The sequence below is a fragment of the Elephantulus edwardii genome, unplaced genomic scaffold (assembly GCF_000299155.1).
Source record: "Elephantulus edwardii isolate Elephantulus edwardi_28Jun2011 unplaced genomic scaffold, EleEdw1.0 scaffold00088, whole genome shotgun sequence".
NCBI lineage: Eukaryota > Metazoa > Chordata > Mammalia > Macroscelidea > Macroscelididae > Elephantulus > Elephantulus edwardii.
The window spans coordinates 11,360,993-11,382,430 of NW_006399838.1; the positions used below are offsets into that span (position 1 = coordinate 11,360,993).

Below are 21,438 nucleotides of genomic sequence, written 5' to 3' on the forward strand. Positions count from 1 at the left end.
TGAATTTGTTCTCCTAGCAGTCCATGGTATATTCAATACTCTTCTCCAGCACCACAGCTCAAAGGCATCAACTCTCCTTCTGTCCTCCCTAGTTATTGCCCAGCTCTCTGATGTATACCAAGTAATTGTAAAGACCATGGCCTATATCAGGCTCACCTTAGTCTCCAGAAAATTGTTGCTATTTAGTACTTTGGAGAGGTCTCTGACAGCAGACTTTCCTAGTGCAATTAGTCTTTTAATTTCCTGGCTGCTGGTACCAAGAGCGTTGATTGTAGTTCCAAGCAAACTGAAGCTGTCAACAATCTCAATCTGTAGTTACACGGGTTTATTTTTCCAGTCCAATCTAGAGGGCTACAAAGTTTAGTATGCATTTCTCATCCCCTTCTCCAGATCACAAGAAAGGTACCGTCTATACATTACACCTACATGAATCTTCAATTGATATTGACAATCTCATTAAGGAGTTATCTGTCTGAGCCACTGCCAGCAGCAGCCTGGACATGAGTTGTTTCTCCCAACTACATGCTTGGACAGACTTAGTCTCCCTCTTTCTGTCTTTCTCTGTTTACCTGAGAAAAGCAATAGGGAAGGACCTCTGAAGGGAAAATGTCAGTGTTGGAGAAAACAATATTCACTAAAGAATATGAGGTATGAGGTAAGATGAGAACACACACACACACACACTTTCTCTCTCTCATTCACATACAGACAAAAAGAGATTTGAGGAAAATAATTTGGTTTGATCTCATTTGACTGCCTTACCCTCCCTCAATCTTGAAAAAGTAATGATAATCATAATAATTATTAGCATCATGTTGGTACTTCTAATATGTTAGGCACTATTCAGAGTAACTTTCCATCCTCACAGCAACCCTGTGAGATAAATACAATTATTAAACTCAGTTTTACAGATAAAGAAATTGAGCCATCAGGGAGAGTTCAATAACTCGCCAAGGTTACACAGCTTGTCGATGACAGAATTAGGACTCAAGCTAAAAGTTGCTTAACTCCAAAGCCCTTGCTCTGAACGCCTTAAAATAAAAAAATGATTGAGTAGTTATTTCTGCCATACCAACTGTGTAGGTATGCTGTGGGATCAGATGAGATCATGGACATGAAAGCCGTTTTAAGCTGTGGAGTTTGGCAAAAATATTAGCTGTCATTACTCATTCATGCCTCCAAAACGATAGAGAGATACTAACAGCCTCTAATTGCTTTGCTTGTTTTTTGTCCCCCCCTTTAATCTTCTGGCAATTTCTCTTCTCCATGCTGGTTCATGTAGGAAGCTATGATGGAGAAATTGTTCTATGGAACAGTAGCACAGAAAATGCTCACCACGTCCTTCATCCAGATTACCAGAGACTTCTAAAATCAAAAGTGGGTGAGTACAAGCTTGAAATGAAAATAATGTGCCTGACTCGGACCACAGTAGACCTGGCTGTTTATTCATATACCTCATGCAACCTGCTTCTAAATGATAGATGATTGGCTGTGAGCACACGGGATTAGTGGCATCGTCTTGTCAGAGCGACTAAAAACGGCCTTGAGCTTGACTTGGTTTAACAACTTCTCCACAGTGTGCCATTCCTTCTCTTTAGATCCCATCAGCATTTCTGAATTCCTGACAGCAGGATGCAGATCTTACATTTTTATCCAGTTCTGGGGTTTTTTGCCAATAAACCTCTCCAAATTGCCTTTGACTGAACCTTGGGTACTCCAGTGGTAGGAAAACAGGGAAATAGACTCACTTAACAGGCTGCTCAGGCCCAATCTACAGCTTGTATTAAATATTATGCCACCTGGAAATCTTAAATTATTCCTTGCCTTAGAAACCTGTGTGGAGCATTAGATGGAAGTACATTGTATTTTATGGGAATTTAGCAGATAGAGCACATGAATATTTTATACTTAAGCAAAATGTCTTGACAGTTGCTTTTCACATTTTGTTTTCCTTTCAAATAGTTTTTCCTTACACTCATTTATTTGGCTAATGAATATGTCCTTCCTTATGGCCTAGAGAGATTATGTTGTCTCAATTTCAAAAATTCAGAGGCTGAATTGAACATTAAGAAAGGTCTAATCCTCAAATACCGTTTTTTCTAGAAAGCAATGTTAAGAGTAAGAAAACCAGTTTCAGAGATTTAGAAATTATTTGGCTGCAGACACAAAGTATCCAACTTTGGGAAATAAATGGGGAACCATGACGACTCATCTACACCTTGTATATGTGGGTCACAGGGGGTCATTGATCAGTCTGTAGAGATTAACAACAGATCTTTCACAAAAAGAGTGGAATACTGCCTCTTCCACTAGTTTCAGGGGAGCACTAGCTTCCTTTTAAAGAACACCTAATTGCAGCAAGTATTAAATAGGCAGAAAAGGAGATAAAAAGGAAAAGTAGATAATATTAAATTTCTTTCTTTCTCCTTCCTTCCTTCCTTCCTTCCTTCCTTTTCTCTCTCTCTCCCCCTTTCTCCCTCTCTGTTTTTCTTTCTTTCTACTGTCAAGTCAGATCTGACTGGTACAGGAGGACACTGTCCCTCCTTCTCCAGCAGAGCATCTGGTGGATTCAAACCATGCACCTCTGGGATTGCAGTGCAGCTTCTTGAATAATATTAAATTTCTAAAATGTGCAAAAAATACTGCTATATATTTCTTGCTTTGGAATTTTTTAAAGTATTCATTCGTTCATAACTTTTTACTGTAATTATGGAAATGCTATTCGTAGATTGTCCCTAGTGGGCATTACTGATGTCTGCGGGTGATGCCATCATGTAATGGAAGTACAGTTAGTGATATCCTCTCCAGGGTAATTTGCTAACAAATAGTTTTGCTAATAAATGATTCTTTTAAAAATATTCAGTCATTATGCTTCCTGTTCATTAAAATATTTGTAGGATTAATATGAGTGACTAATAAACCAAAAACGCCATGATATTAGAATGGCATTTGTCTTGAGCATGTCAGGATTTCTAAGATGTTAACAGTGACTTCAAAATAAAGCTCTTATTAATTTATATCAAGGGGAAACGTGTGACTGGAATATGCAAAAGGGAAATGAAATCAAACAGCCCTTCAGGTTGAGTCTGAAAAAGCAGATAAAGTATGAGAGACTTGACGGGCCTTGATGATGGGAAATCTATCATGTCACTTGGAGACAGGACACTGATAGAGGCAAACTTAGACTTGTTGCTTTTAATAGGCAGTAGTTTCAAAAGCATTGTTTCTCTTCAGGAAAGCCCTCGGCTTTGTCTTTCACGTGGACAGAGTCTCATGAGCCTCCCAGGGCTCGAAGGAGAAGCTCCAGCACCACAGACCAGGCTGCCATGGGAAACTGTTCCTCTGAGATTGACACTGAGGGCAATAACGCTGTAAAGAGGCTTTTCTTCCTTGAAGCACGAAAAAACACAGCTGTGACAGGTAAAACAGAGTCATATTTTGTTATACACTGTTTTGATATACTGTAAAATCTTGGAAAAAGGAGCAATAAAGAAAATTGAAGGTACTCTTACTTAGTCCTTGTAGTGTTAGACACCTGTACCTAACAGTACTGGGTCCTGGGAGACCAAGGGTCAAAGGTTGAGGCTGAGAAAGGGGAACAAGATAAGGAGTCAGAGTAAGGTCTCCTTAGAAGTTTGAATAGATTTAACAACAACAAGAAAATCCCAAAACAAATAGAAATTCCAAACCCCTTACACTTGGGTTTGTTCAGACTCATAGACCTACGCTTTTGGAGTAAATGATTGCAGTAAATCTTTAGGGAAGTAGATTGCAATATCTTCTTCCCTGGAGAAGTGGATGGATTCAGAGTTTCTCACTTTCATTTTGATGCTAAATGCTTAACTACTCGGCCAGAAATCTGGAAACTGTTCACAGTGACATCTGTGATGTCCCCTTCTTGGAATAAAGAGGCTTCAGTAGAGCAGTTGACACAGTAAGAAATACAGGACACAGGTTTGAGATTGATGGCACCTGGTATTAAATGAGCTGGTGGAAAAGCATAACTTGAGATCATTGCTGATCCCGGGGCAAGAATTCACTACTGTTTGTGTGTATGTTCCTCAGACAGTCAAGCTCATGGTTAGGTCCATTGTGGATACATATACTAACATTGAGGTTGCGCTGTGATTTACTATAATCATTTCATAGAAAAAGTAAGCAGTTGCTTAATTTATTCTCTGTTCTCAGTGACACTCTTAGCTTTGTGCTGATTCAAACTGCATCTTGCCAAAAGAAAAATCTGATTCAGAGAATAATACCTAGTCTTTAATCTTTCACCTAAAATAATTGTGTTAGTCGTGTCCTTTAAAAAAAAAACAACAAAAAACATTTGGGGTCCAGTCATGTATGTTATAATCCTGAAAAATACTAATGTACTTAAATTGTGTCTTTGTAACATCACTCTCAGTTTTCTGTTATGTGGAAACCATGTATTATTTCCACATAAATTTTTTTCAACATTGTTGATGTTGTTACAGGGTATCATTGAGTCAGTCCAGATTCTGAGGCTATATAAATACACGAAATGAACAAACATCCTGTCCCAGCCTTATGTGGTATTGTACTTGAACCCTTGGTAGCGACTATTATCAATTCCTGTCCTTGAAGATCTTCTTTTGATTTTGCCATCAATTCTTCTTTGATCCTCCTTCTTCACTGTGCTGCTTTCACATACCTTTAAGGAGACTGCAAATATCAACCAGTGTCAGGAGCACCTTAGACCTCAAAGTAACGTCCCTGCTTTTTTGCACTTTACAGAGGTCCTTAACAGCAGATTTTCCAACAAAATATGCTATTTGAGGTATTGTCCCCCCCGCCCCCGTTGCCTCCATGAGTGTTGGTTGTGGAGTCAAGTAACATGAAAGCCTTTGTTGTTGTTGTTGATTGCCGTCGAGTCGAGCATAACTCATAACAACTCTATGAACAAATGACCTAATGCTTTTCCATAACTGTTGTCATTTCACCAAGTTCATAGAGTTTCCAGAGGCAAGTGGTTTAGGAAGTGAATGCCACTCCTGCTTCCAAACCTGTTTTACAACTGGGAGCTCCACAAAACACTGTCCACTTGGGGAAGCCATTCTGGTATTTGATACCCCAATGTCACAAGGTTCAGCATCACAGCAACCCAGGTTACTTCATGCTGCACATTGACAAAGAGTGATGTGCAAAGTGCGAGTTTTCCTCCAGATATAACAGCATTAGTTTTACTTAGCAGTGGCTAAGTGGCATCAAGTTGAATATGACTGAAAGTTTTGCACAAAAGACCTGAACACTCTTCTCTGACTAACATAATTTCTGTACAGAACTCCGTTATAGAACTATTATCATTTCTGTACATTTATAGAGTTTAGAGAGTTTGTAGAGTTTCCAGAGGCATCTAGATTAGGAAGTGGATGCCACTCCTGCTTCCCAACATGAATCAGTCCGGAAGCTCATCCAAACATTGTCCACAGTGGGGAACCATTATTGTACTTGATAAGATTACGGAACAGTGTGCAGCATCACAGCAACTCCAAGTTGTTCAGTTCAGCAAATAGACAAAATATAGCTATGTCATTCAAGGAATATTCATTCAAAAATTAATACATTTTGGCCTGAGGGCCTCTCCCTCCTCCTGCGAGGTTTTAATCCAACGTCTTTGAGCAGACTTAAATCCTACGCAAAGGCTGAAAGACACCTGCTCTTGGTGGGGCGGGGGGCGGGGGAAGAGCAGTACTACACATCAAACATGACCCCCAAAAAACACGACCCCAAAAACTTCCCTTTACTTGCCTATCAGGACTACCATCCACAAGCAGCAAAAAGCCACACTCCCAGAGTTCCAATTGTAAGGATTTCCACACTAAATATTATTATTTATATTATTATTCTTTTCAAGGTTCATCAAATATTTCCAATCTTTGTTTTCTCAAAACCTGGTTGTTACTTGCATATAGCAAGTTGTTAACAACATTTCCTCAAATCATTGTGTCACTGTCTTCTTCAGACAGCCTGTTTTCCTGGATTATTTGTTCAGTATGCAAATTAAAGGAAAGATGGTGAAAGTATATTTGCTGAATTAAAACATGCAGTAATCTCTCATTATTTTCAAACAAGTGTTTCTCAGTCAAGAACCAATAAATGGATATACTACAATGGAATTTTAGAAGCATTGTGAGATATTTAGACATGGAAATAGTTAGATTTTAAAACTTTCTGTTTTCGGAAACTCACTTATTCTTACAATAAAAAACGATTATCCTAAAATTGCTCTCATTTTCTCTGCACTAATTCTCCTTAATGCTATCAGTATTCCCAAATTGTTTCCACTGAAGCGGCTATTGCCATTTTTTACTATCTTAAATAGATATGACTCTTAATCAGCAGTACATTTGTGAAGCAAATTGGAAGTCATCCACAGATTTATCAAATAATAATAGGAACTTGGCCACTGAAGAATAATTTAGGTAAAATGTTCTACAAAGCATATGAAATTGAGAATGAAAATGTTAGTTCTAGAACTAGGAATAACAACAACAACAACAACTAAAAAGGTCTTAGAGGGCTTACAGTGTATTCTTGATTTAACAAAAAAAAATAATAGGGTGCCTGCAAATTAAACTTCAAGCAAGCTAATATATAGAAAATGCAACTCAATAGCCAGGCTACTCTAACTACATATACATTTAAATCTATGCAAGATATATTTTACTTCTTTGATGTATGTGTTCAGTAGGTTATAGAAGAATGCATACTTTGTGTTACTGAGATATTAGAAAAATGTTAAAATTAATGTTTTAATTTCATGGAGTTTATTTTTTTTAAAAAAAAACATTCCATCTAACTTTTCTCTAAAAAAAACCCAAAAAACAAACAAACCCCCAAAATCCCCCATATAATGTCTGAATGATGAGTGAAGAAAATAAATCTAAATTCAGGGTAATGTTTTACGTTTCCTGTGACACTTAATGCCCACCACAACCCAGTGAGGCTATCAGAAGATTACCTCTATTTCGTGTGTGCGAATATATTGATGACTGATTTGAGAATGGATTCTGGATATGCCCACATCTTCAATGCATAGTGCTTTTTCAGAGCAAGATACCAAAGATGCTTTTGTTACAGTTTTCTAATTAGATTTATCATTTGTTTGTTAGAAGGAGCAAACCTTGTGTCGTGTGGAGGACGTGGGTATGTGAGATTCTGGGATACAGTCAAGAAGCAACTTCTAGCTGAATTTTTGGCTCACAGTGGAGTTGGATCAATTATTATGTCTACTGATAAACTGAATCGATACCTTGTCACAGGGGATCAAGATGGCTGGTTGAAAATCTGGAATATAGAGGTAAATAGAAATATTTTGCACATAATTTTTATTATTGGTATTATCTTTTATTGTAGATGAATATGAAGTAGGCGGGTAGATCTGCTTTATGATTGAATAGTTGCTCAGTTTGGACGTTTTAAAGAATGCATTTAGATGAAATGACCAGAGCCATTACTAATTTATGGAAAAAAACAGTCTGATTTGTCTTGTTATTTAAAATAGTCTCTTAACATATTGTTGTTGTTGTTAGATGCCATTGAGTTGAGTATAACTCATAGAAACACAATGAACAAAATATGCAGTTATCTTATCAATCCACCTGGTCAAGCACCTTTCTCTCCTTCACCAACCTTCCACCTTTTTATGATCATGTCCCTCTCAATGAATAGCCCCTTCTAGCAACATGCCCAGAGTACGTGAGGTGAAGCCTCATTATTCTTGCCTCCAAAGAGCACTCCGGCTGCACCCTCTCCAAGATGTAACTGTTTGTTTGCTGTCCATGGGATGTTCAGTGCTCTTCTCCAACACCACAGCTCAAAGGCATCAATTCTTCTGCTGTCATCCTTATTCACTGCCCAGCTCTCAGACGTACAGCAAGTGATTAGAAAGACCATGGTCTGTAACAGATGCACCTTAGTTCTCTAACTAACATCATTACTCCTCCATAATTTGAAGAGGTCCCTAACTGCAGATTTCCCCAAGTTAATCATCCAATGTAGGGATGCAATATTGTCAGCAGACTACAATAGAATTGACTGCACATATATAAGAGATATCTTGAAATAAGACTGTAAACGATCTTGATAGATTTCTGGGTATTTTTTGCACCTCACAGTATAGTTATCCTACATTTGAAATTTCTGTCTCACTGATTAAAAAAAAAAAATCCAACAAAAATCCACTCATACTCATCATTATTGAGTCAAAACTGACTTACACATGACCTTCGAGGAGATTTTCTGGGGAGATAGCTTATTTTTTCCCCCTCAGATTTGAACAACAAAGAGAAGTCACCTTTGGGTTAACAACACAACTTCCTATGGAGTAGGTCCCCAGAGCTCCCGGTGTCACTGAAAAATCGACTCAATTTCCTAATAATACTAAACTATATAGTATGTGACTGGTTGTATACAGTTATAGAAGTTCTGGTGACTCAGTAGTTTAGCTCTTAGCGATAAGACAAAAGGTCTCGTGGATGGAATACATCAGCAACTACAAGGGAGAAAGATGTGATTTGTTTCCAGAAACATAACCAAAACCCAATACCCGCAGCCACAGAGTTTAGTCCAACTTAGTGGTCCTCCCTGGTTTTTCTGAGGTTATAGATCTTCATGGTTGGAGACTGCCCATCTTTCTCCCACTGAATTCCTAACAGATTCAAACCATCAGCCTTTCTGTAGCATCTTGACACGTTACACACTATGACGCTGGAGCGCCTTCTCATAAAGGTTACAGCCTTGGAAACCAAACGGGATTTTTTTCCCTATCATATGGGTTGCTATGATACAGAAATCTACTTGACGTCATTATTTCTTTTTTCTTTTAAATATATGGTTAAGTCATCTCAATCAAATAATTTATTTACCCTCTCCTACATTTGTGTTCTCTTCCTCCCTCCCTCCTCTTTTCCTCCTCCTCCTCCTTCTTTCCTCTTTACCCCTCCCCTCCCCTCCCCTCTCCTCCCTTCTCCTCTTCTCTCCTCTCCTCTTCCTTTACATTGTCAAATTGGTTAGAAACAGTTTTTTACTCCTTATTTTCTTATTGGACTAAAAAAAAAGTGTTGTGTCACACAGTCATTTACTCTTTGGATTTCTTTCTTATTCCCTGTATTTCTCTTCATTTAGGAGTATTGCCTTCATTCCAGTAAAGACAAAGTCACACAGCCCCCACCACTGATCAGATCATTCCGACCTCGTGAAGATCGAATAAGCTGCTTAGAAATGTGTGAGCTGGGTGGCCGATCGCTAATCATTTCCTCCTCAGCAGATTGCATTTCTGTGGCTGACGTTTGCGGTTCTCCTATTTGGATCTTTGGTCAGGTAGAAATATGGCTTTCTTTTATTTGAATATTTACTCGACATTTCACATGAGCTTTGATTTCTTTCCATTTGAATGTTGTCAGCTGTGTGGTGTTCATTAGTCATCAAAGAACTGACTTCCTGTTCTACACTTGTAGCTCCAGGCACTTCACCGTCTTTGTACCATAAACTGCGCCTGTTCCATTAAGTGGAGGGCACCAGAGAGGTGGAAGAGATGGTCGCTCTGTGCGGCTCAAAACATTCCAGGATTTCTGAGACAAAGAAATGAATTCTTGCAGTTCCAAATTTTAGTAAAATTATGACAGTCAGATGGTCAACAGACACATAAAGAAATGCTCAAAATCACTGGCAATAAGAGAGATGCAAATCAAAACAACAAGGAGATACCATCTTACTCCAGTAGCAGGGACAAAGTTTAACAGGGCAGCAAGTAATAATAAATGTTGGAGAGGATGTGGCGAGATAAGAACTCTTACACATTGTTGATGAGATTGTAAAATGGTACAACCACTCTGGAAGGCAGTTTGGTGTTTCCTCAAAAAGATGAACATAGAAATTCCACATGACCCAGCTATCCTACTGGTTGGAAAATACCCTGAGAGAATGAGAACTGAGGCACCAACAGAAACATGTACACCAATGTTCACAGCAGCATTGTTCACCATAGCAAGAGCATGGAGACAGCCCAAGTGTCCACACACAATGAAAAGGATTGAGAAATTATGGTACCTTCACACAATGGAATACTATGCAGAAATCAGGAACAATGATTTTGTAAATTATTACCTAATCTGGGAGGGACTGGAGAGCATTATGCTAAGTGAACTGAGTCTTGTAAAGACAAATACTGTATAAAATCATAACTGCAGAATGAGTGCAGGATCCAAGGCAAGGAGAAGGTGTGAGGATGAGTGGGTAGTTGATTGCCATCAAGTCAAGCATGACTCACAGCTACCCTATAAACCAAAGCCTGAAGCCCCTCTACAACGATCGACATTAATCAAAGTCATAGAGTTTCCGGAGGCATGTTGTTTAGGAAGTGGATGCCTCTTAATCACTGAGTCGCACAATTTGATGGGTAGAGGGAAAGGTGGGTAAAGGAAAGAGGGAAAATACGGTGTGAAAAGCAATGTAAATGAACTTGCAAGCAAATCAGGGGAGAGAGAGAGAGAATGAGAATATGATCTTAGAACTATGGGGGGAAAAATTACAACAGAGATGAAATTACCATCTTGTTGCTAAATAAATATAAGACTAGTAAGTAATAATTGAGTTAACACACAAATACAGAAAACTTCATTTTTAAAAAACCAACCCAATCTTCCTGCTCATTGTCTGATCTACTTCTGCCAAAATAAAAACAGTAACATTTCCTGAGTTTTTCCTTGTTCCTAGAACCCTGCTCTGTAGTCCTTACATGGATTATTTAAGCTTCACAACTGTTACACGAGGAATTATTATCACCCTCACTTTATATGTGAGAAAGCGAAGGCAGAGAGAGTTTGAATATATTGAGCTTACAGAAGCAGCCTTTTAAAAGGAGTTCAATTAGTAAATATAAAGAGAGACAGCAAAAGTAGCAGAGTTTAATTTCTTAACCAAAGTTAGTGCACTTGAGAATGAATGTCTATAATCTCTATCATAAAGCCAAGCTCTAATTTATGCTTACTTAAAAAAAATGAAAACAGAAGGGGGCCATTAAATAAAATACCTACTGTTTCACATTTCTGTAATCCCCCCCCCTTTAATTTCCACGATAATATTGCTCTAGTCACCAGTAACTTATATCAAGAAAAAAACGACATCTGATCAGTTTCAATTCTGCGTTATGCAGATGACACAGCCCTGCTTGTTGGAACTGAAGAGGACTTGAAGCGCTTTTTTTAGAAGGTCTAGGGCTGCAGCTTTAAATATGGATTGAAGCTCAACATCAAGAAGACAAAGATTCTCAGCCCTGGACCGATTAGCAGCATCATGATAGATGGTGAAGAGATTGAGATTGTTAACAACTTTAGTTTGCTTGGCTCCACACCAACAGTCTTGGTATCAGCAGCCAGGAAATCAAGAGATGAATTGCATGAGAAAAGACAGTTGTCAGGGTCCACTCCATCCAGAGTACTGAAGAACAACACCATCAATCTGGAGCCTAAGAAGCACCTCATCCAGGCTAAAGTCTTCACAATTGCTTGCTATGTATCAGAGAGATGGACAATGACTAGAGATGATAGAGAATTGATGCCTTTGAGCTGTGGTGCTGGAGAAGAGTGTTGAATATACCATGAACTGCCAGGAGAACAAACAGGTTTTGTCCTAGAGAGGATGAAATCAGGCTGCTCCTTGGAGGCGAGGATTCTGAGGTTTTGTCTGACATCCTTTGGGCATATTGCAAGGAAACACCAGTCCATGGAGTGGGACATAAGAGAAAGAGAGAGAAAGACCAACAATGGAATGGATTGAGTCAGTGACTGGAGTAATGAGGGTAGGTGTGTCAGAGACAGTAAAGTTGGCACAGGATAGAGCAACTTGATGGCACATAACAACCAACAAAACAAGAACAGTTTCAATTAAAGCTGTCCTAAACATGGCAGTATGAAGTTAAGGCTGAAGCCACAGTTTCTATTTGGACAGTTAACTTGTGTCTCTTCCGTATGCTCAGGTACCACTCTCATCCTGTGAGAACACAATGCTTAGTGTTGGGAGACAAGGTCTGCTGTTGCTGCATTTAGTGTGAGGTTATTTTGATGATGTCAATTTGTGCTAAAAGAATTCTTTACAGCCCTTCAGGAAATAAAGGAGGGAAGTAAATAGAAACATAAGGCCTTGCTGGGGCATTGTACATCTCTCAACAAAACACTCAAACTTCGCCAGTCCCTTCAACTACGGAAATAAGTCAAGTGCTAGACTGTGTCAGAATTATAGCAGCCAAGTGGGGAATGAAATGTGTGGGTAGGTGGTGAGGGCTGGCATTCAGACCAGAAAAAGGTTTAAGGCTGCTTCTGGCACTGGAAGCAACTGATGTAATATTGATACTGCATGAAGGCCACAAGGACTCTGGTGGGATGAAGGGGGGTTTGAAAAACAAATAAAGAAACAGCATGTTATCAAGTGGGTGATGTCTGCAGAATACAAGTCCAAGACCTGATGCTGATGTAAGAAAGGAGAGCAAACTAGGTATAAATGTCAGCTCAACTGTGCCCACAAAATAGACCCTGAGACTAAATTTTCTTTAAATTGAAATGTTTTAGTAAAATTGTTTCTTTTCATGCTTTTGATAATTTTTTCCACTCGTTTTTCCTCTCCCTTTGAAGGATTTCAGTCCTAAGATATATCATAAAAATAGTTACTTATTTCCCCTGCCTTTTAAAAACAGGAAAAGTCTGAGCTACAGGAGTTTTAACAATTGAAGGTGGGCAAAGCTTGGGACAATCTGGTTTTATAGTACATTCTGTTAGAATTGGTGTTGTGTTCTTTTATTTTTTTATAAAATTAATTTTTGGCAAAGGAATAAAAGAGAAATAGGGAGAGAGGAAGAGTAGAAAGGAGAAAAGGGACAGAGAAGGAGCAAAAAGAATCAATTATCAGGCACCAGAAATGAGCAGCATTGAGTATCTTTCTCATTAGATGTAAGAAGAGACAGCCTTTTAGGAAGAGTTCAATTAGTAAATATAAATAGGGAAAGAAAAAGTTACACCTTAGGATCAATTTGTATCTTTGTAAATTTGTTTCTTGCCCTGTATTTAAGTGAAACATTTGACTTTGGGTCAAATGGATTATTAGTTTAGCGGTTATGGAAAAGAGAATCACAATAAAAAGTCTATAAAGGAAATGGGAAAATAATCAGTAATATATTTCATAAATTGATTTAATTTTCCAATTACATGCAATCTGATTAAGGCACTTGAGCATCAATGTGATTCCATTTTTTTTTTAAATGAAAGGAGTTCTTTTTTTAAAAAGAACAGTAAAATATGTTTATAGCGTAGCTATTGATCATAAGCTGGGTTTTCCAGTAGATTTTTAAAATTAGGTGGTAAAATAAGTCCATTTTCAACATTGGAGAAATAGGATTTGTTTGGTTTATCCAAAGATATGTTTTTATCTCAGAAAACTGTGAGATGGTTGTTGTTGTTGTTATGTGCTATTGAGTCCCCTGTGACTCATAGTGACCCTATGTATATTAGCCCTAAACCCTGCTCTATCCTGTGCCAATTTTACTGCCTCTGATGCACCTACCCTTATTTCCCCAGTCACTGAATCAATCCATCTCATCAAGGGTCTTCATTTCTATGTGCTGTCCCTCCACCCTCCCAAGCATGATGTCCCCCTCCAAGGACTGATCCAGCCTTGTAACATGTCCAGAGTATGTTGGATGAAGCTTCAGAATCCTTTCTTCCAAGAAGCAGCCTGGCTTCGCCCTCTGCAGTACGAACCTATTCATTCTCCTAGCAGTCCATGGTATATTCAGTACTCTTTTCCAGCACCACAACTCAGAGGCATCAATTCTCAATTCTCCTTCTATCCTCCCTAGTCATCGTCCTGCTCTCTGATGCTTAGCAAGTGATTGCAAAGACCAGGGCCTGTGTCAGGCATAGTGAGATAACAAGAAGTTAGAAGAAGGTTGTGTACTCTGGTCCCTCTTAAGCAGTAACCTATGTTATGTTATTATGTTGTTATGTTTTATGTTTGTTATGTTGTGATGTTTTATGTTATATTATGTTGTTATACTGTTATATTATGTTGTTATGTTTTATGTTATGTTGTTATGTTATGTTATGTTATGTTATGTTATGTTATGTTATGTTATGTTATGTTTTGTTATGCTATGTTATGAACGGCTTGTGTTTTAGTGCCACCACTCATTCTCCTCAATTTGGAATGTTGACTAAAGTATTTGTGACTAATGACTATTCACCAGTAAAATCTGATATTGTTTTCTGCATTTGATCATCAGCAAATTGTATAAAGAGATCCAGACTTTGAATTTCTCTGAAAAGAAGTAACATATGCCATTTCCTGACAGAAGCCATGGCTCCTTTTACAACAGGGAGTTTCTTTCCGATTCTCTACAGTTAACGACCTTTCCTTTTTGCCTCTCTATCCTCACATCTAATTTTAGTTTCTATTTATCATCTTCTATGAAGCTCATTTCACTTACATAAATCCTCTCTCTGGCCTTACAGGCATTTACTGTGAAAATTTTGAGGACAAGACTGATTGGTTTGGAGACCAGTTAAATATCCCTGAGATGCTTAGTGTTCAAATTACACTGGCTGTGTTCTCAGACTCTGGTGGGGCAATGGTTAAGCACTTCATCTGCTAACTGAAAAATTGGCTATTTAAATCTCCCAGTCACTACTTGGCAACAAACAAACAAAACAACAACAACGAAAAACCAAGTTTCTGAAAAGATTTCAACCTGAAAAATCTGTCTGGGGCAGTTCTGCTGTGCCTTGTGAGTAGTTCTATTACATCATTATAAATTGGAAATTGACTGCACAGCACACAACAGAGAAAACAAAATATTCTCAGTGCTTTTCTGTCTGACCTAGTGGGAATGAAAATAAGACCGGTGGCTTAGTGGTAGAAGAGTTGCACTGCCAACCTAAAGGCCTGTGGTTTGAATCCGCCAGCTGCTCCTTGGGGGAGAGATGGGCCATCTCCTCCTGTGTGCTTTACCACCTCTGCAAACCCACTGAATCGGTTCTGACACATGTCACACAACAGCAACAACAACATGATTAAAATAGGAGTTAAACTATTTACGATGATTTCTTTTGGTTCAAAATTTATCTGAAACTGATCGCCTAAAGTCAGAACCAACTCATAGCTGACCCTCTAGGGAGATTTGAGAGGCTGTTAATTGCATTTGAGGACATTTTTCTCCAACAGAACAAGAGGTGGAGTCAAACCACCTGCCTCTGGATTGGCCGAGGAAACTTCTTACCCACCAGACTAGCAGAGTTTTCTCTAGATGGATGCATATTAAGAACCAAAGCCAAGATGCGTGAATAGGAGGATGTAACAAATAACTCAGGAATATATGTGTAATATCTGAGTTGCTCTTTGAAAATTAATGCTTCTTTTTAACTTCAATGTGAGATGCAAAGAAAGTTATTGCAGGAAAAATTAACAAAGCCAGTTTTTCTTGGTATTTGTTTACTTTTTAAAAAATTTTCTCCCATTCATTCATTGTTGCATCTTTTCCTCCCTCCCCACCCCTCCCCCTCAGTTTGCATTTCTCTTTGAAAAGAAAAAAAAATAATCTTTCACTGTTATACAATCCCTCCACCTCCCTACCCCACTCCCAGTCCACAGTCCACTTTACTATGCATTTCTTTTTCTGGAATCATGTTATGAAAATAAACCTAATCATATGTTACTTTTAAATAGTTCTCTCTCATCTGTTTCAATACAGTATTCATTATGCATCCCCTCTATTTTTAGGTTCCACCCAAGCCCGACATCAGTCCTGTTTTACAACAGTGGCCCTATGCAGTATTTGTCCTTTTGTGACAAATATTTCACTCAGCATTATGTCCTCCAGGGTCACCCATTTAGTATAATACTGCATGAGTTCCTTGTTTTTCAATGCAGCATAGTACTCCACTGTGTAGATATACCAGAGCTTCTCTATCCAATTGTTTGTTGATGGGCACTTGGGTGGTTTCCAGCTCTTTGCTATTGTGAAAAAAGCAGCAATACACATGGGTGTACATATATCTGTTTGAGTTGCAGTTCTGGTTTCTTTAGGGTCCATTTTTCTTTTTAACAGGTTCATTTCTTTTTTATTAAATAGAAATTCTGCTATTTAGGATTTTAAGGTGAAATGGTAAAGTACTATTAGTAGTACAAAATTATCTCTTCATAGAATCTTCAGTTTTTCTTGTGACTCATACCACCTTTTAGACTTTATGACAGATCTATGGGCCTCATATCCCTGAAAGGTGAAACTCTTCGAGGACAGAAATCGCATCTTATTCATTTTTGTGCCCTCTGATGTCATTTAATAGACTAGTAGTTTATACAAAGCAAGCATTCAGTACGTATTTTTTTTAAAAAATAAAATAGATCGCTTTGATTTTTTTTCTCTTTTTTCCCCCCCAGGTGGAGCACTGGCAAATAGAAAATTCTATTTCCTTTCCAAAAAGAAATTTTAATATGATGGAAAGTGGAGCTCAAGAAGAAATCCCAAGGACAATTCCTTTACTTTCTAAGGAAGAATCCTGTTTAGACCATAGAGAACATTTTGTGTTTGATAAGACAAACACAGAAGATTCAACGCATGAGTAAGAATGTTTAAATGCTACTCAGACACCATCTAGGGTCTTCATAGTCTATAAAATAAGAGCAGATTGTACCACATTCTCCTCTGTGCTTTCTGGAATATCTCGATCATATCTAGCTATTGAAAAAAAATATTTGGTATAAGTGGGGTCGGGAGGTACATTGTAAGCACCTTGTTGTTGTTGTTGTTGTTGTGTACCATTGAGTCAGAACTGACCCACGGATAACCCTCCAGGAGGTCTTCAGAGGCAGTTATGCTCTTGAGAGGAGATTGCCCCTCCTTCTCCCACGGAGCATCTGGTGGATTCCAACCACGTGCCTTCCGGATTGCAGCACAGCTTCTTGCCACTAGGCCACTTGGTTCTTACTTCTTGTCTCCACTGAATTTTTGTTTTCTCCTCAATGGCATAATCTTTCAATTACAGAAATTAGCCCTTCTCTCTCTGCAAATGTCTGAATGTTAGCTTTTACTCTGGTTTTTATTAAAATGGATCGGGATTTATATATCACAAAATGTCAAGAAAACTTGACTTTGTGTGTTGAGTATAAATATCCTCCCTCTGCTCCATTTCGTTCTTATTGTTTTTACTATGTAAGGGAGCAGTGGTGGCAAGAAGCTGAGCTGCAATCCCCGAGGCTAGCAGTTCAAGTTCACCAGCAGCTCCATGGGAGAAGGATGAGAGTCTCCTTCCATGTGATTAAGTGGCCCTGAAAACCCGCCACAGGGTCAGCTATGGGTCAGTTCTGACTCAGTGGTACGCAACAACACAATAACAACGCTAGGCAGGGAGCTCTGGTGGCATAGTCCATAAGCAGCTCTGCAGCTGACTCAAGGGCAGTGCCTTGTGGAGGCTTGAGTCTATCTATCAGTGGTTCCATGGGACAGTGATGGGCCGTCTCCTGTGTTACTGAAGTGTCCTTGAAAATACATTGTAGTGTCAGCTCTAAGTTGGTTCCCACTGAACAATAATAGTTGTGGGGTGTGTTTTTTTCAAATGTTAGACCACTTAATGATTTCTTTTGTTTCCTTTACTGTTTGCTAACCTATGCTTTTGTAATCTACGTTCTTCCTAAATACATTTTAAACATGTTTTAAAAGACTACAACTAAGATAGGGAGCTCTTGTGGTTTAAGTGGTAAGCAGTTGCATAGCCAACCCAAAGGCTCACTGTTCAAATCCACCAGCTGCTCGGAAGGAGAGAGACGGGTAGCCTCCTCCTGTACCATTTACTGGCTCTGGAAATGTGCTGGAGGGTCAGCTATGGATTGATTCTGACTCCATGGAACATAACAACGACAACTGTGAATATTCATATGCCATTGTAATACGAAACTCTTGTAGACATGTTAACCCAAAGGTTGTACATCTCTCCTTCAATCTACTAGTGGGCTGTTGTTGTTATGTGTTGTCAAGCCACCTGTGACTCATAGTAACGCTATGTAAAACAGGCTTAAACCTTGCTCCATCCTGTGCCAATCTTGTTGTCTCTGACACGCCTACTCCCATTACCCCAGTCACTGAGTCAACCCATCTCATCGAGGGTCTTCCTCTCTGCGCTGTCCCTCCACCCTCCCAAGCATGATGTCCCTCTCCAAGGACTGGTTCCTCCTTACAACACGTCCAAAGTATGTCAGAGGAAACTGCCGAATCCTTGCCTCCAAGGAGTAGCCTGGTTTCACCTTCTCCAGGACAAACCTGTTCATTCTCTAAGCAGTCCATGGTGTATTCAGTACTCTTCTCCAGCACACAGGTGAAAGATGGGCAGTAACTGCTCTTTCAATTTGCAGCCTTTCAAAGCCCACTGGAAGGTAGACTGTGAATCGACTCTCATGCCACAGTAATGAGTTCTTATTGATTTAAAAGACAGTAAACATATCTTCCTATTTTTGACTTCCTGTTGATTCCAACTAATGAAAGAAATAAGATTGACTCAGAAAAGGAAAATATTTCTATAAAATTCTCACTATACTTAAATTCAAGGCTACTGGTGAAATAATAGGTTAAGTGTTGGGCTGTTAAGTGAAAGACAATTTGGATTCACTAGCCTCTTTGTAGGAGAACTAAGAATCAATCTCCTGTTAAGATATACAGCTTTGGAAGCTTGATAGAGGGCCTCCATGAGCCAGGATAAACTTGATAGCAGTGGGCTTGTTTTTGGTTAATGTTCTTTATTAAAAAGAAGGAATTCCATAGACAACAAACCAACCCATTGATAGGGAATAGAGTCCCATTCTTTGTACCCCAAAGGGCTAGAGTAGAATTTCCCTGTAGGGTTTTTAAGGTTGTAGATTTTTATGGAAGTAAACGACCTCAAATTTCCTTAAAGTGCCTAGCGATTTGAAGCATGGCCCTATTCTTCAGTAGTTGAATGCTTTCCCACAGAGCTGCCAGAGAGCTAACCTTATTGGCTTGCCCTCAGGGAACTTTCAAACCTAGCCAATGAGACTGACGTCCCTTGCCTTTGGGTAAAAGTTTAATCCTTCCAAATTTCTAGAAACTCTTAGATGACTACGTCTATGCAAAGTTCAAAGGAGAGTTGGTATGTTAAAAACCACAAACAAACAACCCCAAACTTTTCTCTAATTCAGCATTTCTCCTTCTCTCCATCCCTTCATCTCCTTAATCACTGTTTTCAGTTCATGAGGATAGAGGGAGGGAGGAGTGACATTGAACCTCTCACTCTTATTTTGAAAGGACAGTTGAGGGTTCCCTACAGGGATTCCACATTGTATATTTTGATCAATGTACTTTTTGGCTAATTGTCTATGGTCCAGGCCTACCACAGGGGTAAAACATACCATAGTGTCTCTATACTACAGTCTTAGCATACTGGCAAGAAGCTCTTGGACAACTCCTGGGCTATCTTGCCATATCAATTGCTCTACTGTGGCCATCTCTCTCCCTGCCCAGTTGGGTAATTTAGCCTCAGTTTTTTAACTATGGAATTCAGCAAGTATAGTGACAAATTGCATTGGGAAAGTTGGCTGTGAGGGGCCTCCCAAGAGTACTGAAGAGCAACGATGTCAGACTGGAGACAAAGGTGCACCTGATCTGGGCTATAGTCTTTGCAATTACGTGCTATGCATCAGAGAGTTGAACAACGAATAGGGATGATAGAAAGAGAATTGATGCCTTTGACTGTGATGCTGGAGAAGAGTGTTGAATATACCATGGACTGCTAGAAGAGCAAACAGGTTTGTCCTGGAGAAGATGAAGCCGGAATGCTCCTTGGAGTCAAAGATTCTGAAGCTTTGTCTGACATACTTTGGGCATGTTGCAAGGAGGGACTAGTCCTTGGACAGGGATATCATGATTGGCAGAGTGGAGGGGCAGTGAAGGAGAGGAAGACCTTCAATGAGATGGATCGATTCTGTGACTGGAGTGGTGGGAATAAGTGCATTTGGGATGGCTAGGTTGGCTCAGGATAGAACAGCAATTTAGAGCTCTTGTACATAGGGTTGGTATGAGTCGCAAACGACTCGATGGCACATAACAACAACAACAACAACAACAACAATGAGATATTGGCCCTTAGTGTCTTTCAACAAGTTTTTTAATTGGTTTATGTGCATTTACAAGTTCCATAATGGTCTCTGGTATCTATGCCTTTAGTTTATACTCTAAAAGGACCAAAAGTGAAGGACCAGTAGAGCCACTGTCTTGACCAAGTGGGCGTGCACAGGAAGCCTCACATCTCACTTTGGAATTTAGAAATATATTTCACGTTTAAATGAATTCATTTGTTTTGAACTTCTTGGATTTATAACACAGAGACAGTATATTTATCCCTTTTAAACATCTTGTTATATTCATTAGACTGATACTTGATATTACATATAGGTTCTTTTCTATTCTTGACTTGCTGAAATGTCAAGTGGCAATTTACTTTCCGTTACAAGAATCTTTTCAATTAAATGAATATGATTAATCATATACAATCAAAGAATGTTGGGAATGGAAAGACTTGCATGTGATAAAATACTTCATCCAACCCAAACTACCATTACATACACCTAGCTGCTTTTTTTGGATGAAGTAATAATCAATTTCTCTAGAGAAACACAAGTATAATATGACTGCTTTTATCACTACATCTTTAGAAAATACATATTTCTATTTATTAATATTTTAGAAAACATCTTAATTTCTAATTATTTATTATAAGCTAGGTTTTTCTTCTTTCTTTGTGTATGTTTGATTAGCTATTTATTGAACTTACTGTTGTGGTCAGATAGTTAACCGTAACTCATGGCTACCTCTTGCAAAACAGAACTGAAATACTGACTAGTCCTGTAATCATCTTCACAACCATTGCTATGTTTGAGACTGTTATTGTACCCACTGTGTCTGTCCACTAAACTTCTACTTTTTGTAGCATGAGAGCTAAAATGTGATCAATTTAAACTCGTTCTTACTTTTCTCCAAATCTCTCTCTTTATTTTTCTATTTTTTTATATACTTTGCTTGTATTCTCAAAATTGTTGATATATGGAGGCCTTAAATTCAGATAATTCTCTTACAAAAACATTTTTTAACCAACAAAACATTACATGATAAAAGTAGCTTCTATGTTTTAAATTCTGTTTTTATCTAAGTGAAATACCTGGATTAAAATAATTTAAAATGACATAAGAATTAGATGGTACATAAAATTGTAAGTTAATAATTATTGAAAGAAAACGGTTAAAAATGTATTCTAAGTATCAGCTTGTCTGATACGTCTGTCACATGTAACAGGCATCCTCAATGGAATTGACTGACATAGTGACTTGAAGTACTGCCCAGTCCTGTGCTATCCTCAAAACCTC

General features: G+C 38.6%; 1 protein-coding gene across 1 annotated transcript in view; it reads left to right on the forward strand.

Annotated features, from left to right (window-relative positions):
* WDR49 (WD repeat domain 49) overlaps positions 1-21,438 on the forward strand; it is a 199,406-nt gene that overhangs the window by 138,520 nt on the left and 39,448 nt on the right. Inside the window, exons 11-15 of the mRNA XM_006890389.1 lie at positions 1,283-1,377; positions 3,270-3,420; positions 7,137-7,324; positions 9,151-9,345; positions 16,450-16,631. Of these exons, the coding sequence (XP_006890451.1) occupies positions 1,283-1,377; positions 3,270-3,420; positions 7,137-7,324; positions 9,151-9,345; positions 16,450-16,631 (811 nt within the window). The remainder of the gene's footprint in view (positions 1-1,282; positions 1,378-3,269; positions 3,421-7,136; positions 7,325-9,150; positions 9,346-16,449; positions 16,632-21,438) is intronic.